The sequence below is a fragment of the Sander vitreus genome, chromosome 14 (genome assembly GCF_031162955.1).
Source record: "Sander vitreus isolate 19-12246 chromosome 14, sanVit1, whole genome shotgun sequence".
NCBI classification, from domain to species: domain Eukaryota; kingdom Metazoa; phylum Chordata; class Actinopteri; order Perciformes; family Percidae; genus Sander; species Sander vitreus.
In genome coordinates, this window is record NC_135868.1 from 18017833 (window position 1) to 18037007 (window position 19175).

Sequence of the window (19175 nt, forward strand, 5' to 3'; positions counted from 1 at the left end):
TGACTGACTGCTAATAAGACTGAGACCAAAGTTCTGCCCATGATGCCCAACACCATCTGTTGGCTTTTTAGATCCATTGATAATAGTAACATGATTAAGCCTTTAAGGGCAAAGCTATTATCGAGTAATCATCCCAGAATTACGACAAACTGTATCAGCTTTCATTTTGGTATAACCATCCTGAATATTCACTAAATGCTTTGCAATGTGCATCATCAAACCAGTAACTGCAATCACAGCTGAATTTCCATTGAATTTAATACCTGAAGTAGAAGAAGATGGCCAGAGAGATGAGCAGGGAGGCTATGGATAAAGCGTGACCCACAATGGCCATGTAAAACATGATGTACGCTGACTGTAAAACAAAAAAACAAGATAGAGAAAACATGTGTAGCATTATTACTTAGATGTGGTCTTTTGAGGTGTCACATGTTTTCTTCAAACATTTTGTGCCTATAGGATCTCCCAAATCAAGGCCCCTACATGCACAAATAGTTTGCATTTTTGCACAAAATTTAACATGTGACACTTGGCACTAAATAAAGTGACATCAATGTTATATTTTACATTTAAGGTGGGCACAACTCTCAATAGGGACACAATTAATAAACAATGACAGTCTGCTCTTGGTGACCCTAAAAAGAGATCGTGAAGGATAAAACTACACTAATGTTTTCACTTCTCATTTGACGGTGTGGTCCTTGCTTGTGAAAGAAAGTATTGAGAGCTAACATTGGCATCAACTCAGTCTTATCAAATAAGACAATAGTGGAACGTTTATTTTGCCTTTTTTTCTCTATGGGATCGTACTGCTGAGGTTGTTTCTTTTAAGAGGTTTCCTGAAGCTGGGAGTCTGAGTCAGCAAAGATCAGGTTTCTGTGGTAACAGATGGAGCAGCTGATCTCTGGTTATGATCGATCAGCAGACTTTGAGTCTTTCTCCCAGGTTTGCCAGGACAGCTGTGTACTACAGTGCCTGGATGGAGACAAGACGGAGTTTCATGCAGTTGTTTTGTTTACAAGTTGCTGTTATTTACAATTGGTCATTTTCATTTTGGATATTCATTTAGTGAGAATTTTTCTTTAGAGTATGCCTAATCATCCGTATAAAAATAGAAATGCTTGAATAAAGAAAGCCAGAAAATTTTAACTAGCAAAAATGGCTCAAAGGGCACTTTTGGTTCAAAGTGCAAATGTTTTGTGCAAGATTTACTGTCGTCAACTGGTGTCATTAAAACTTACTAAAACTATAGACAAATAATTATTTGATACATTAAAACATGAAGAAAAACACTCAGCTGTCCAATATTGTGTTACTGAGGACATTTTCCAGCTAATCGTGACCTCTTGCATTACAGCTGAAAAGTGCAAAGTTATTAGTGAAAATACCAATGATGGATGTAAAATTAGGATGACCAAGTGACCACACCAACCTCTAGCAAACAACAGTATGATACCACCATTTTCTGTAATCACCATGACATTTAGCAGGGATAACATTGATTGAATTGTATAATTAATCTGTGAACAAGTGTATAAATGAATTGCAGTGCTGATTAAAAGTAATGCGAGTATGTATATACAGTAATCCATTAGTGTGTCTCTGAATTCCCTTCCAGCAAAATACTGGAATGAGCTCTGCGGTGTCCTGGTCTGGTTTCCATGTGGGAAGCATATTATAGCAGCCTGGTGCTGTTGGTGATAAGAAGGTTGTTAATATGTGATGGTGTCAACACAAGGGTAGGCCTGTGTTTTATGATAGCCGGTATACAGTAGCCTGGGGGACAGAGAACTTGCATGTTACTTTCCATCTCTAAATATTTCTGTGGAGCTCAGTATAAGAGAGTAATATGTTTTGGAAATAAAACGCATGTTAATATTGGTGTCTGCTACAATATTTATTGGCAACTACATCAGACTGCATACTTCCAGTTTCCACATTTTCTGCTATCTGCCCACACTCCAAATACCAGAGGACATAAATACCAAAGATTATGCTGACCCATCACACAGTGACCACTACGTAGTAGATTTATGATAGCAGGCTACTGTATCTTAAATAAGTTACCTTCAACTTTGCCTTGGTGTGTTCGTTGCAGAGTGTGTAGTTGGACCAAGTGTTGTTGGTATCCGGGTGGCGAAACCACTGCCCGTCCTCCCCACAGTACTTAGTGGCCTTTTCTGAAGTAACAATTGAGTAATAAATGCATCTTTTCCAAACGTCTTCAAATTCATACAGTTGTGTCAATGTATTCATGTTCTGTTAGCCTTGGTATATTCTTCCTCATATAGCAATTCATATTTTATAGTTCTTGAAAAACAGTCAACAGAATGAGAGGTGAATTCATCATGCATCAGTAGGCCTTTAAAGGAGCGACACTACTGAGTCTTGCAGCTCACCTGTCGGGTCAAAGTCAGCAAAATAATTGGGGCAGTTTTGAGAGGTGTATGTTCCAGCTGGAGTGTCATCCCAGCACAGCCAGCCATCCCAGTTACGACTGCAGTGCAGGCCTGCAAACACCAACATAGCAACAGAGAGTTAAACATCAGGAGAGGAGTAGCCACTAGGAATCTCATTTGATAATATCTCTACCTGATTTGTTATAGGGTGCATCTCGATTTATTTTCTCGAAGCATTTGTACTGGCTGTCAAGGATTTTCTTTCTCACAATTTCGTCTTCTTCTGGGTTAACCAAGGGGCTGACTGTGGTCTCATCAGCAGGCTCTACCTCTGTGTCCCCTGAGAGATGGGAGGCTGCCTTTATTTTAGTGACACACACACACACACACACACACACACACACACACACACACACACACACACACACACACACACACACACACACACACACACACACACACACACACACACACACACACACACACAGAGTAATGATTAATGAGGACTGAGCTATGAGCAGTAAGGCTATGGGAAAAAAGCATGACACAATTGAAGAAATTGTAATCTTAATCACCAAGAATCTCTATACATAATCTGTACAATAAATCTTTAATGCATTTGTTACTACAGTATATCTGGATACATTACCTTCAACCTCTCCTTAGTGTTGACAGCACAGAGTGTATAATTGGTCCAAGTCCTATTGCTCTCTGGATGGTGAAACCACTGTCCGTCTTCTCCACAATACTTAGTTGCCTTTTCTAAAAAGAACAATATACTGTATGTTGCATGTTATCCAAATTTCCACTCCCATAAACCTTGGTCCCATTAGCTTAAATAATTAAATCCTCACAGGAACTTTATAGTCCATCTTCTACGGCACAGTAAGGTCAGTTTAACAAAATATCAGCAGAACTCACGGCAACATTTTTGAGACACACTGCTCACCTGTGGGATCAAAGTCAAAAAGATAATCTGGGCAGTTCTGGGAGGCTAAGGTTCCGACTGGAGTGTCGTCCCAGCACAGATAGCCATCCCAGGTACGACTGCAGTGCAGCCCTGCAGCGTCAAAAAAGCCACAAAAACATGATGACAAATGTTTGGAGGCCTCATGGTGGTTCCATAATGAAACCTCTCAAACAGAGTTAAACAGTGAGTGTCAGTCGATTGTATCAGTACCTGATTTGTTAAAAGGTGGGTCTCGACTTAGTTTCAGGAGGCATTCATATTCATTCTCAAGCATTTTCAGTTTCTGTAAAAAAAAAACAGACAACAGATGTTTTGACATTACATAATATTGTATAGACAAATTGAGAATTAGTCAAAACTCAATTCTGGATCAACAATAATCTATTATAGCCAGAGCTGTGGATCAAACAGTTTGGGGAAATTAAACTATTATTATTATATTATAATTACAATAATTGTATAGATGAGGGCTGCAGTCTTAATGTAATTTAATAAAATCTCAGTAGGGAGGAGTGATGTCAGACAATGGTTTAATTATTAGGCAATAGCTATTGAAAAAATAGTGCAGTCCAACCTTAATTTTTTTGACAAGCAAAGGCAGTAGCATTATGTATGTATGGAAGGCACTCACAGTCAGGGTCTTACTGAAGATAGTTGTGCCAAATCAGAAAACATTCATGTAAGTGATAAGTGATAAACAATCTTGTTGTTTAGGTTGGAGGACTGATCGCATGGACAAGTTTCCGAACCCATGCTGGGAGCACTACTAGTCTCTGCAGCAGATAAATGTTTGTTTTTATTTTATTTATTTTGAAATTAGTGTGCTACCTTATATAACTCACTTAAGTAACTGCAACTTTGGTTCAGACTAAATGGATGCACTTTTGTATACTAAAACTGCTTTGTAATGTTAAAATGGATCAAAAGGTACTGTCATTATGTGCTTATTATAATATAGCGGTGTAAAATGTACATTTGAGTACAAACCTTTAAATGACCTCTATACTGCTATACCACTGCTGTCTGTATGGCCGACCCCCCTGAGATCCACATGCTATTTATTATCCTGTACATGTTCTGAGTCTTGGAAACTATATACCTATTACGCTATAATTGCAGAGGGGGCCACATGAACATCTTAAACGTGCAGGAAGACCCAGTAGTATTGAATCTGTATGCATAACCTGTACAATAAATACACAAGGGATAGTTTATTTAATCAACAATACTTTACCCTCAGTCTCTTCTCATGGGTGGTTGCGCAGAGTGTATAGTTGGTCCAAATCCTATTGGACTCTGGATGGTGAAACCACTGACCATCCTCTCCACAGTACTTAGTTACCTTTTCTGGGAAAAAAAAAGAAAAAGTATGTGATTAATTCCAATTTCCTAAAATACAGTCAACAGAGCCAGATTAAAAGTGAATTCACCATGTGAGGTTAACAGCAACTCCCTAAGTCTCTCTGCTCACCTGTGGGGTCAAAGTCGACAAAATAATTGGGGCAGTTTTTGGAGGCGTAGGTTCCTGCTGGAGCGTCGTCCCAGCACAGCCAGCCATCCCAGTTACGACTGCAGTGCAGCCCTGAAACAGTCAACAAACAGAGAAATGTTACAGGATCCTTGTTCATAAGTTTGTCCAACGTGAAATATCATAAATCAGGTTGATACATAATAAAATTATTTGTCTGAAGACCAGTTACACAAGACTGCTACCTGATTTGTTATAAGGTGGATCTTGCTTCATTTTCTCTGAGCATTTCCTTTCATTCTTGAGGATCATTTTTTCCACAATGCTGCCTTTTTCTGTGTTAACCTCTGTGGCCTCTGTGGTTGGCTCTCCAGCAGCATCCCTTAAAAAATGGGGAACTTCCTTCTGAGAAAAAAAAGAGAGTTCACCGTGAAAATGAGTACAGAGCAGCTGAGGCCTCGTTCTTCCATTACTTACAGGATAAAAAGCCAGTAACCAAATACCTCTAACTTGTTCTTTGAAGCTGGTTGACAAGTGGTTGGCCCTGTCTGTTCCCAGTTACCCAATTCAGCACAGTATTTGGTCACTTTTTCTGTAAAGAAAAAAAACATGTAATTACTTTACAGCAGCTTGACAACAGAATAATTCATCAATAATTATCCTGAAAGCTCCATATATCAAATTACTTGTAGGCACATTATTGCTTTTGTTTGAGGTTCAAGTAGAGAATATATGTGTTCTTTGCTCTGTCTTTGTTTTTCAGCATCATCCAAACACATAAATTAGACCCTCAATCTCGGCATTACAGAGCAACTGTGATTAATTTAAAGGGATAGATCACCGATTTAGCATTAAGCTTTGTATCAGCAGAAACACAGTAGTATTTTTGAATGACCGTGCTTCCCTCCCTCATGTCCCCCTGAGAGGAGAGATCTCTATATTGTGGGTCTGGAAAGATTTATACCGATGACGCAAAAATCGTCATTTTACGTCATCGGTATACATTTTTCCAGAGGCAATGGACTACAGCCAGTACTTCCGCATAGCCCATAGGGGGTTGGACTGTTGGCTTGATTGCCGAGGTAAAAACGAGTGTCAGCCATCTTGAATCATCGCTTAGCTTCTCAGCAGAAACAGATTTATTCATCCTGAAGGAAATTTTAGAACAACAATTATGTGCATTCAAACTACCGCACACATGTACCACCGGGATACATTGCTAGCCGGTAAGGGGACATCCTCAGTGGTGTGCGGAAAGCGGGATGAGGGTAGGAGTTGGAGCTAGGTGGAAAGCTAACGCTAGCCGGCCACCTGTGCCAGGCTTCGCCTGCTATGGAGACCAGCACCTCAGCCTGTGGTGCCGCTTGCCGGAATACTTGACAGTCTTCGCCTGCTACGAAGACCAGCACATCAGCCTGCGGTGTTGCTCGATGCCACTAACCGGTAAGGGGGTATCCTCAGTGGTGAAACGTGGAGGATGTCCCTAGCTCAAGTATGAGCTAGTTTTTGTTGTTGTGGAAACATGGCTGAACAACAGTGCTGCTCTGTCACCGGGTAAGACTAGTAGCTAGTGGAGGTGGGCTTTTTTAACACGGACTGTTGCAGAAATGGGGTGCTTGTATCCAACTAACTGCTAACCGCTGGTGGAGTTTGTGACTGTTAGATGAGACCATTCTACATTCCACGCAAATTTACGGCTGTGTTTATACTCTGTTTACAGCCAACCAAGCGCTAATGCTAGTATATATATTATTATTATTATTATATAGCATATAATGTGTTTCGTATGTCGTTTTTATATAATGTCGTTTTTATATATTTGAATTGTGTAACCACTTGAGCCACGGTGAAACGTTTTTCGTGTATATGGTTGAAATGACAATAAAACACAGCTGAATTGAGTTGACCGTCTCACTGTCTGTCTGTAAATGGTAGGCGTGGCTTAGGAGTGGACTCAGAGCAGAGAAGCAAATGCATTCTGGGATTTGGTGTCTTTCATCCACATGAGCCAAAAACACATTTCCTGGCTTTTCTCGGCCTAGAAGGAACCAATTTTTTTTTACATTTATACTACATAAGTGACCAATTTTAAAGATATATTCAGCTTTCCAGCGGTGAAATATCCCTTTAAGTCGGCACCCATCATCAAACGTTATGTCAAATAGAAAATCCCCTCTTTAGAGTAATTTTCTGCAAGATTCTAAGATGTCAGGCTTAAAACCACATATATAAAAATCTCTGCAGACCCCCCACATCCTGGTCACAAACTGTTCAACCTCCTTCCGTCTGGTAGGTGATACAGGACAGTGTTCGCCAAAACCAGCAGATACAAAGACAGTTTCTTTCCCCAAGCAGTCACTCTGTTGAACACTCAGAAATAGCACCCACCCTTACACTGAACAAAGTCAATAAACACTGTTCTGCTCATCTACCTCATGTATATTTCAATCTTACAATTACAATATTGTTATGACCATTGCACCGAACTGCCTTGCACTATATTTATACTTAAATCTTAAATCTCGGACTATACTGATATTGCAGCATTCCTTCCCTCTCTTCAATTGCTACTGTATATTTTTTGTAAATTTGTAAATTCTAGTCCAGTGTTATAGCATATACTTAACAGTATTTTTTTTATATTTCTTACTGTCATTTCTGTTTTTTATTCTTATTCTGATACTTTTTTGTAACAGGACATTGGTCTTGACAACAACAACAACAACAACCGAAGCCCGACTGCCTAGTCTTCTTCGACAGCTCATCAACTGTTCAACTTCACTTCCAACTGTACGTCTCCCCCCGAAGCCTACATGAACAGCATCAGCTTTCAAACAAGTAGCCGTAAGGGGACTCTTAATGTCACAGGTATTTTGGAACTTTATGAGCCTCCTCTTACAAAAACACCTTCTCTCTCTTCTCATTCATATTCTCTCTCCCTATTAATCTCCCAAACTCTGTCAGTTTTTGTAATCCCTCATTTGGGATCTTCTTGTTTTCTCTCAATACCCTTTAGCCCTCTCTCTGTCCTTTTCCTCACCCCATTCCCTCCCCCCCTCTCTCAATCATATTGTATCTCCTAAATCAGACATGACTCGACTCATGACTCGACTCTGGATTTCTTCAACTAGATATTATTGAGCCATGCATTCCTCACAATGTAAAAACTGCTCATACTGTAGTATATCACAATCTGAACATTAAGTGTGCTTACATAATCACTTTCCACAGTCAATTTCATTATAAATAAATATCTGTTTTCATTTATTACGTCTGATTGATGAACAACAATATGTTATAGGCTAATAATAAATATCGTATCCAGTTTATGAGTCACTTATACTAGCTGTCCTCTGCACTTACTGTTGTGTAAGTCTTTATCCATTGTAGCACACAGATGCAACAGTGATTTATTTAAGAAGACTAAGAGTCCAAAGCCATGCTAGCAGCTATGCAAGGCTATGCTTATAGTCACAGCAGTGCTTTGAGTTAAATGCTACTGTTAGCTTGGTAACATACAGATGTTGCAGGTGTTATGTTTACCATGTTCAGAATCTTAGTTTAGCGTTAGCACACAAAGTACAGCTGAGGGGAATGTCAGTTGTTCTGCAGGTATTTGGTCATGAACCAAAATATTGGACAAATTAAAATTTTGACTTGATGATGGCACTAAATCAAGTCAAGTCATAGTATAGTATGTCGAAAACGGTCATAGCATAGTACGTGAAAAAAGCAAAAAATGTCATACTATTGTATTTCGAAAAAAGTCATAGCATAGAGCAATTTGTCGAAAAACATCAAAAACAGTATGTCGAAAAAGAATGATGGTATAGTACGTAAAAAAACAAACATAGTATAGTAGTAGTAGTATACAGTCATATATAACAATATCTCGAAAAAAAGTGATCATCATAGTATAGTATGTCGAAAAAAAGTAATTGTATAGTATGTCAAAAAAAGTCATAGTATAGTGTGTCGAAAAAAGTCATAGCATAGAATGTGAAAAAAAATCATAGTATAGTATGTCAAAAAAAGTCATAAAAAACGATAGAAACAAAAGAAGATTCCAAAGTCCTTATGAGAATGTGTTCATCGATCATGTCAAAAAAAAATTCTAGTACAGTATGTCAAAAAAGTCATAGTACAGTACGTTGAAAAAAATAATGGTATAGTATGTTGAAAAAAGTCATCAAAAGTCATAGCACAGTATGTCGATAAACGTCAAAAAGTCATAGTATAGTATGTCCAAAAAAGTCATAGTATAGTATGTCTAAAAAAAATATTTAAAAGAATTATAGTATAGTACATAAAAGTATAGTACATAAAATCATAGTATGTCGAAAAAGTCATAGCTCAGTATGTCGAAAGTGGTAAAAACGTCATAGTATAGTATGTCAAAAAAAGTGATTCAAAAGTCATAGTACAGTATGTCGAAAAGTGATAAAAACCTCATAGTATAGAGTGTACGAAAAAGTCATAGTATTGTATGTCGAAAAAAGTTAAAAAGTCATAGTATAGTATTGTATATAAAAAAAAAAGTCATGGAAGAGGGCCAGCCCAGACTGGGAATTGAACCTGGATTAGAGTCTGCAATGACTGCTTGTTGGTGCAAGCAGTGCTAACAACTGCGCATATGCCACTGAGAGGATTTATGTTGAAAACAGTCATATATAACAGTATCTCGAAAAAAGTGATCACAAATTCATATTATAATATGTCGAAAAAAAAGTCATTGTATAGTATGTCCAAAAAGTCATAGTATAATATGTCGAAAAAAGTCATAGTATAGTATGTCGAAAAAAGTAATAAAAAAAACGACAGGAACAAAAAGATTCCAAAGTCCTCATGAGAATGTGTTCATCGATCCCTCTACCTCTCGCATGCTAAGCATGCGCTCTACCATTTGAGCACTATACTATTGTATAGTATGTCGAAAAAAAGTGATTAAAAAAGACTTAGTATTGTATGTCGATAAGAGTCATGTACGTCGAAAAGAGTCATAGTACAGTATGTCGAAAAAGATTCCGAAGTCCTCATGAGTAATAAAAATATTAATAATATATAATAAATTCCTCTACCTCTCGCATGCTATGCAAGCACTCTACCATTTGAGCTAATTCCCAGGTAAAATGACCCGTGTAGTTCTGTCCAGAACATCTCTTCCTCCTCCCCTACATGCCTCCTCCCCTACATGGAACGCAGTGCGGACGCGTCCAGTGGAAACTATACTATACTATAGTATGTCAAAAAAGTGATAAAAAAGTCATAGTTTTGTGTGCCGAAAAATTCATAGTATAGTATGTCGAAAAAAAGTCATAGTATAGTATGTCGCAAAAAAGTCATAGTATAGTATGTAAAAAAAAGTCATAGTATAGTATGTCGAAAAAAGTCATAAAAAGTCATAAGAACGAAAAGATTCGAAGTCCTCATGAGAATGTGGGCATCAATTCAGCTACCTCTCGCATGCTAAGCAAGCATACTATAGTATGTCAAAAAAAGTCATGAAAAATAATGATTCCAAAGTCATCATGAGTCCAGAGGAATCAATCCCTCTACCTCTCAAATTTACGGATTCATACCCCATCCAAACTTTAAAATGTTCAACATCTTTTATTCATTAGGAGTTTAATACAACTTGTAAATTCTTTTTATACTTTTTGAAAATATTGAACACAGCTGATTGAGATTTCCTAATATGACCCACCCATTTCCCATTTTACCAACTCATTCATTACTCTTTCAGTTACTTCTTTATCCAAATTAAAGCTGGGAATTTAGTTTGGCATCAGCTTTAAAAACAACTTGCATACAATATTGGTATTATTCGGTTTTTTTAAGACATTCTTATTAATTACAACCATTTCCACTTTTCCACATTTTCCTACAACTTAACCTTCTTACACATTATAACCAGCAATTTAGTGTGGCGACAGTTTTTCAAAAACCCTTAAAATATTCCACTTTTGTTTGATACATTATTGGTGTTATTCAATATTTCAATGAAATTCATACTAATTAAAACCATTCCCACTTTTCCCACTATTTTCTCTACTTCACCTACTTCTTACGCAATTATGCCAGCAATCCAGTTAAACTTTAGCAATTTACTGTAGCTTTTCTGCAGGAAATGCATTTTCTAGGTACATTTTAAAAACAACATTATGATATTATTGCACTCTTACCATAAAAATACCTGCAGTTCTTGCATTATGAGTTGATACAACCTCAAAACTCTGAGCGCAGCCTCATAATGAACCAACCTTCCTCTGACTGTCACACATAAAATACAAAATAAAATCCTCCAAGCTTTCCTGAAGCCTCATGCTGGCCGGTGGACCTTTATATCATATAATCAGCCCCATGACCTTTGACCTCCATCACACACAGAAGATTGGATTGTTTTCTGTGTTGCCTGCTTGTATATTGGTGTGAGAAGTGCACATCTTTCTCACCAGTTGGGTCCAGGTCAGGGTGATCTGGACAGTTCTGTGTTACAGACATTCCAGCCGGTGTCTCATCCCAGCACAAAAAGCCATCCCACATACGTTCGCAGAACGTACCTCGAAAGGAAAAGGGGAAAAAAAGAAAACCTTGTAATGACTATTTTGAGTTATTACCAACACACATTTTCTGTGTCTTCACTTGTATATAGTGTAAGTGTACGTCAGAGTTCTCTACAGCTTCCACTTCAAAATCCCTTGAACAGGAATAATGAATGCTCCCGATCCACTACGTTAAAATGTCATTACATCTGTGATGCTCTCCCAAAGGTAAACGATTTGGCCTTAAGAAGCCTTAAAACGATTTGGCCCTCTCACCGGTTCTGTTTTCTTGGTAGTCTTTGTTGGACAGCTCAAGGCATTTATATTGACCCTGGCTCACCGCCTGGCTCTGTCCATCTGTCATGCTATTTCCAGGCCTGAGTGATGGATCTGAGATTGACTCAGCACCTCCTGCCACCCTGCGCTGTGGAGACAAAAGGACACAAGAGGTGAGAGGAAGGGGGATAAAAACCCATTGTATGCTGACTTAGCACACAGTGTGGAGTATTGATATGGAGTTGGTTGTGTGTATGTATTTGTTTTGTGCTTGCTGCACTGATCTACATATCGTTGACTGTCAGATGAAGCATAAATAGTATCCTGGTTGATAATATTAGCACAATTTGTAATACTTCATCATTGATTTATCATCCTTATATATGATAAAAAATGAAATCGAAGAATAAGCATGCAAACATTTTAAATCATCTTCAAAGCTGAGCTGATAAGGATTTCCCTCTGGCTTGAAATTTGTGTTATTCACTATTCATGTAACTCATTAAAGTGTGTTTGGGAGCTCACAAAAGAAGTTAAGCAGCTGATTTTCTCCAAATGAATCTTATCTCTGCTCTATTGTTTGTATTTGGAGGTGGCATTAGAAATGAAGAAGCCTTGAGTGTGAAATGCTGATTTTGATAAAGCTGCTCACTGAAGGATAAAGAACCCATTTTGGGGTGACTTATCTCGCACATTTTTTGGGCTGAAAAGTAAGCCTCTCAGAGTGTGAGACTCATGCACTTGCGTTTTCTAAATTATTTAAGGAATTGTAATTGTAATCTCTGGGAGATTGTTGTTGCCTTATCACAATTGAGATGCAAACCTCATTCATCTGTGTCTATGTGGAGGCAAAAGGAATTCTCATTAGACCAAAATACCATTCTTACCTGTCTGATAACACTTTGACAAAAAACTGTGACTTTTGTGAGAATGCTGATGTCCCATGTAGCAGTTTAGCAGCCGTACATATGATGTCACTCCAAACATTGAAGTAAATGACGTCATACATACGACCACCAGGCCACCACCAATATCAACAGATGAGAAAAAAGATGTCAAGGCCTCTCCTCATTACAATTCATTCATCTTCTTGATTCAACATGACAAGACTACTCAAAAAAGAAAGCACAGAAACATAAAGCAGAACAGAGATACATCAGGCAGAAAACATTTGGCAGGGATACTATTCTGGGCCTCAATGTCAAGTTTGATGTGAAACAGCAAAGGAAATTAAAATGTCCATTTCACAATGACACTGAAGAAGGGTCAATGACTAATGGAAGGCCTCTATGTTTCTGCAGTAAAAGCTTAATCCTGTCTGGTACAGGATGAATATCATCTCTGAACTTTCCAAAATGTAGAGCCATGGTGTTGAACATATCATGTACAGTATTATACAACTCTCCTTAAGACAATTGGTGTGCTGCAATTTGTAAGGAGAGCTGCAAGTTCATCAAAAGGACATTTCAAAGTTTGATTTATTTAACTATAATCCATTTCATTAGGCAAATCAGCATATTTTAAATGACAGAGCAAAGTGCCAAAATTAAAGATATCACGTGTGTTAACATCTTTGACCAATGATTGCATCAAAAATTAAACAAAATTAAACAAAGAACTAAAAACTAAAATGGAGAGTGACAGACGACGGGCGAAAACCCGAGTCAACTTCGGTCATGCTTTAAACAGATGGATACAATTACGGGATTGTAAAGGATTCCAACACCAAAACGTACAACAGCCTGCAGCTAAAGAAACCGAGGGGACTAGCAGCACTTTTAGACAGCATTGACACTGCTGCTGTGGATAAACAATGATGGAACTTTAGTGTTGCGTTTGGTTCCGGCTCCTTAAACTTGTGTTGCGTTCATTGTTGTTGTAAAATACCCTTTCAGCCATCTAGTAGTCTCGCATTGCCAGACCTGTCTCCACAGCGCTGCAAAGGAGGGTCTGGCTAGTACACACAGCATTGGGATGGGAGAAAAATGTGCTGTAGTTTATTGGCATTTCTTTAAACCAATCATAATTGTACGGTGGCCCTGAAGTGCAAATCACAACAGCAAATAGAAAAACGCAACAGCAAATCATAAAACACAACGGCAAATAGGAAAACACAACGGCAAATAGGAAAACATGACAACAAATAGGAAAACACGACAGCAAATATGAAAACACTTCAACAAATCATAAAACACAATGGCAAATATGAAAACACAACAGCAAATAGGAAAACACGACAGCAAATTGGAAAACACGACAGCAAATATGAAAACACGACAGCAAATAGGAAAACACGACAGCAAATATGAAAACACGACAGCAAATATGAAAACATGACAGCAAACGTGAAAACACGACAGCAAATATGAAAACACTTCGGCATTAACTTCTACCGGAAAAGGTAGGGCCTATCTAGTAGAGGATGGACTCTCCTGATTGGACAGACGGACTGTCTGTCTTTTAACAGGAAGGAGAGGTGAAAAACATGGAAAAGCGCCTACTTTTAACAGAGAGACAGTCCGTCTGTCCTTTCAGGAGGCTCCGTCCTCTGCTAGATAGGCCCTAACTTTTCCAGTAGAAGTTAATGCCGTTTTGTTTTCGTTTTTGCTGTCGTGTTTTCATATTTGCTGTCGTGTTTTCATATTTGCTGTCGTGTTTTCATGTTTGCTGTCGTGTTTTCATGTTTGCTGTCGTGTTTTCATATTTGCTGTCGTGTTTTCCTGTTTGCTGTCGTGTTTTCCTATTTGCCGTTGTGTTTTATAATTTGCTGTTGCGTTTTTCTATTTGCTGTTGTGATTTGCACTTCAGGGCCACCGTATAATCGGCATGGGCGGCGCAAAGCTCCACATGGAGCCGCTGCAAAATAGCCTCGGGAAGGAACTTGTTTTGGTATATATGTACATTCAAAAGTTGTTTTAGTTGTGCGAGAGAAAACTTAGATTGGACAGATAGGCTAGTCTAGCAAGCTGTCTCAATTTACCCTGCAGAGATTTGAGGAGCAGTTAACCATAGTCCTCTTAAAGTGACCGGAGTTTAAAATTCCAACACAAAGAAAGCGAAAGTAATCGGACATCGACGAAAATACATGCACCCGGTGAATGAATCCATACGTCGTGGATACAGACTAGCCATCTAGTGTTTCTTCTTTTTGTCGTTTAACAGCAAACTGAAATAAGTTGTTGTTATAAGTTATTGCATACTTATTACATTTTAAATAAATCACTTAAATTTAACTATATGGCTTTAGCAATAAACAAGCCTTTTTTTAATCTTTAATTTTATATTAATTTTTAAGATTAATAATTAAGATAAAATACTATTTCAGTTGCACTTTTGATAAGAGGACACATCTGCTGTTTTGCACAGTTTATAAATAAAGGAATATTTTTCAGTCATTTCATTCTGTTAAAAAAATAGTGAGAAAATCGTATCATGAACTTCAAATCGTGTATCGAATAGTGAGTTGAGTGTTGATACACCTCTATAATATGCTTAAGATCTTTAAGACAGCAGGTGTGGAAAAAACACTACCACTTTCGTCCACAAACCGAAAGTTCCTTGTAGCCACTTTAAATTATTTAGAATGTTTTTTTATGGGAATAAATATGTTATAATGTAGAAATTGTTTAACAGGAAGTTTAGTTCTTGTTTTATTTAAATGAATTGTATAAATTGCTCTTCCTCTAGCTTCTACTTCTTTTTGTTCTGGACTTTTCCCTAGGAAAGTTACTTTTGGTATTTTTGCTATATATGGGACGCTAAGTTACTTTAAACAAGTTTAAAGTAAATGTAAATTTTTACGTGAGTCAGAATACATTTGTTGAGGCATGTGTGTAGCAGGACTGCCTTGTAGCTTGCCTCAGTGCACTGTTGTGATCATGTTGGCTAGTGTGGGGTGACTCTGTTCATAGTTTTACAGGCACAGAGAGCATTTATGAAGAGAGAGCCTGTAAATTATTGTTCCTCTACAGGTGCAGAGAGGTTATGATGTTGCCATGTCTGGTGCCTTGCAATTATTTGCTGAAAGGCAGTCCCAGGAAGTGTTGTCCACAATACAACACAATGCAGAGTTATAGACCCACTACAAATGCACAGTGAGGTATTACATTTTAATTTTGTGTTTGTATCCAAAACAAGTTTAAATACAGGTAAAATTCAAGACATCGTCGACTGTACGTCATCTGTGTAAAAGAATCAGAGATAATAACATGCAGACACATGCCGTCATGGATCACATACAGTGGGGAGAACAAATATTTGATACACTGCTGATTTTGCAGGTTTTCCCACTTACAAAGCATGTAGAAGTCTGATTTTTATCATAGGTACTCTTCAACTGTGAGTGACTGAATCTAAAACAAAAATCCAGAAAATCACATTGTATGATTTTTAAGTAATTAATTTGCATTTTATTGCATGACATAAGTATTTGATACATCAGAAAAGCAGAACTTAATATTTGGTACAGAAACCTTTGTTTGCAATTACAGAGATCATACGTTTCCTGTAGTTCTTGACCAGGTTTGCACACACTGCAGCAGGAATTTTGGCCCACTCCTCCATACAGACGTTCTCCAGATCCTTCAGGTTTCGGGGCTGTCGCTGGGCAATACGGACTTTCAGCTCCCTCCAAAGATTTTCTATTGGGTTCAGGTCTGGAGACTGGCTAGGCCACTCCAGGACCTTGAGATGCTTCTTATGGAGCCACTCCTTAGTTGCCCTGGCTGTGTGTTTCGGGTCATTGTCATGCTGGAAGACCCAGCCACGACCCATCTTCAATGCTCTTACTGAGGGAAGGAGGTTGTTGGGCAAGATCTCGCGATACATGGCCCCATCCATCCTCCCCCCAATATGGTGCAGTCGTCCTGTCCCCTTTGCAGAAAAGCATTCCCAAAGAATGATGTTTCCACCTCCATGCTTCACGGTTGGGATGGTGTTCTTGGGGTTGTACTCATCCTTCTTCTTCCTCCAAACACGGCGAGTGGAGTTTGGACCAAAAAGCTCTATTTTTGTCTCATCAGACCACATGACCTTCTCCTATTCCTCCTCTGGATCATCCAGATAGTCATTGGCAAACTTCAGACGGGCCTGGACATGCGCTGGCTTGAGCAGGGGGACCTTGCATGCGCTGCAGGATTTTAATCCATGACGGCATAGTGTGTTACTAATGGTTTTCTTTGAGACTGTGGACCCAGCTCTCTTCAGGTCATTGACCAGGTCCTGCTGTGTAGTTCTGGGCTGATCCCTCACCTTCCTCATGATCATTGATGTCCCACGAGGTGAGATCTTGCTTGGAGCCCCAGACCGAGGGAGCTTGACCGTCACCTTGAACTTCTTCCATTTTCTAGTAATTGCGCCAACAGTGGTCTTGGCCATTGTGGAGAGGTTGGAGTCTGTTTTATTGATTGTGTGGACAGGTGTCTTTTATACAGGTAACAAGTTCAAACAGGTGCAGTTAATATAGGTAATGAGTGGAGAACAGGAGGGCTTCTTTAAGAAAAACTAACAGGCCTGTGAGAGCCTGAATTCTTACTGGTTGGTAGGTGATCAAATACTTATGTCATGCAATAAAATGCAAATTAATTATTTAGAAATCATACAATGTGATTTTTTTTATTTTTGTTTTAGATTCCGTCTCTCACAGTTGAAATGTACCTATGATAAAAATTACAGACCTCTACATGCTTTGTAAGTAGGAAAACCTGCAAAATCGGCAGTGTATCAAATACTTGTTCTCCCCACTGTATACTCTCTTTTGGGTTATCCAAGTTTGTAATGAACAAGCTGAGCTAACTATAAACTATAATTCTGAATTATCAATGGTGAAAATTAATCACAAGATTTTTTTTTCTAAGAAAAGAATACCACTAGACCACAACATATTACATGTCCATTTTATGAAAATGTAATCCTATGTTTAAACACGCATGTGCAGCAAACATAATGGGCAGAAAGAGAAGGGTAAGTTCACCTTACAGCATGACTTGAATTAAAAAATGAGAGCTTACCACCAGGAGAAACCAAAGGATCCAAAGGGAGCCCGCTAACTTCATATCTTCCTCTCGCAGGCGAATCTCTAGAGAGAGAGAGAGAGAGAGAGAGAGAGAGAGAGAGAGAGAGAGAGAGAGAGAGGGAATAGAAGGACAAGTTACAATTATCAGAAAACAAGTTGTGTACCGTAAAAGTGACTGACTGAACAAACAGATGGCTGTTTCAAATCAGGATTATGGCCTCAGGAGAAAACAGCAACAGCAATCATGAATCTAGAATGCAAAACACTGCAGCAGAGGAACTGCAGTTTATGGCATTTTACACTTTTTCTCCTGTGTGTATGGGTGCTTGTGTCTGAAAGACAGAGAGAAAGTGTACCCGTCAATACTTGAAACAACAGCATGAAAGAGTAACATTATATTGTGTGAGCAAGGAAAAATACAGAGACACAGTCAGACTAAAATAGTTGATGGTCGTTAATCATGTTGTGCTGAGCCTCCACTCTGCAGGATGGCGGCAGCAGAACTGCCAGTTTAGTAACTGAGTCTGGTCTCTTTGCTTTGGCTCATAGAGTCCCTGTTGGAAGCCCATCACTCTGGAGTTTGAACAGTCGGAACAACCTACTGGTTGCTATTCACACCCTACAACAGCCCAGGGGGCAGGCTTTTTAGCTGATAGCATGTGCAAGTCCTATAAGTCATGGTGAAAGGTTGTTTTGGCTTTCAGACTTGCACAGTGATGGTAGGCTACTTAGCATCAGGATAACAAATAAACCTGGAACTGCATCTGACAAGAACTTAAGGCTTGGAGTGCTGGTGTCTGACCAGAGATGCCTTCAATTTCCCTTACATTTCTTATTCATAAATTATAGTAGATATGAGGATGATTATTGTTAGCCCCAGATGTTCCCTGTCTACTCTCAGAAAGAGACCACTTCTAATTCTCTGGCCCAGGTCCAAATACAACTCTCATTTTCAATAAATTAGAATTTAAGGGATTAGTCAATTATTCTATTAGTCGGTTGACCGGAAATTAATCAGCAACTATAAAAATGTATTAATTGTTTAAGTAATTTTTCAGGGGGAAAAAATGTCCTACAATACCTGGTTCTAGCTCCTTAGTTGTAAGGATTTGCTGCTTTTATTTTTATTATGTGATAGTAAACATAATATATATTGTGTGTAGGACAAAAGAAGCAATCTCAAGAAATCACCTTGGTTGTTGTCATTTATCATTATGTTCAAATATGTTGTGCACCAACTAATGAAATAATCATTTGCATCACAACAAGATATAAAACTTAATTACAAAATCTTTTAGTTTTTACAGGTGGCGGTCACTATTTTTCCATAACACAAAGGGTAACAGAAATTTGTAAGAAAGTGGTGGAAGATGTTGTGATGGCTTCAGCAAGAGCTCAGATAACAAAAAATAGCTGGCAGCGTTTGACGTTACAGTTCATTTGACTACTCTCGGTGTACAACTTATAGTATTTCCTGTCAGTATTAAATGGTGCTTCAACAGGTTTT

The 19175-nt window shown here is 38.4% G+C and overlaps 1 protein-coding gene across 1 annotated transcript in view; it reads right to left on the reverse strand.

The window, feature by feature from the left end:
* calcr (calcitonin receptor) overlaps positions 1-17708 on the reverse strand; it is a 30225-nt gene extending 12517 nt beyond the window's left edge. Inside the window, exons 1-14 of the mRNA XM_078267701.1 lie at positions 17664-17708; positions 11656-11803; positions 11290-11397; positions 5341-5429; positions 5083-5242; positions 4841-4951; positions 4604-4716; positions 3580-3652; positions 3349-3459; positions 3049-3161; positions 2593-2758; positions 2400-2510; positions 2068-2180; positions 264-355 (exon numbers count right to left, since the gene is read on the reverse strand). Coding sequence (XP_078123827.1) covers positions 264-355; positions 2068-2180; positions 2400-2510; positions 2593-2758; positions 3049-3161; positions 3349-3459; positions 3580-3652; positions 4604-4716; positions 4841-4951; positions 5083-5242; positions 5341-5429; positions 11290-11397; positions 11656-11803; positions 17664-17708 — 1553 coding nt within the window. The remainder of the gene's footprint in view (positions 1-263; positions 356-2067; positions 2181-2399; positions 2511-2592; positions 2759-3048; positions 3162-3348; positions 3460-3579; positions 3653-4603; positions 4717-4840; positions 4952-5082; positions 5243-5340; positions 5430-11289; positions 11398-11655; positions 11804-17663) is intronic.
* Positions 17709-19175: the final 1467 nt, after the last annotated feature.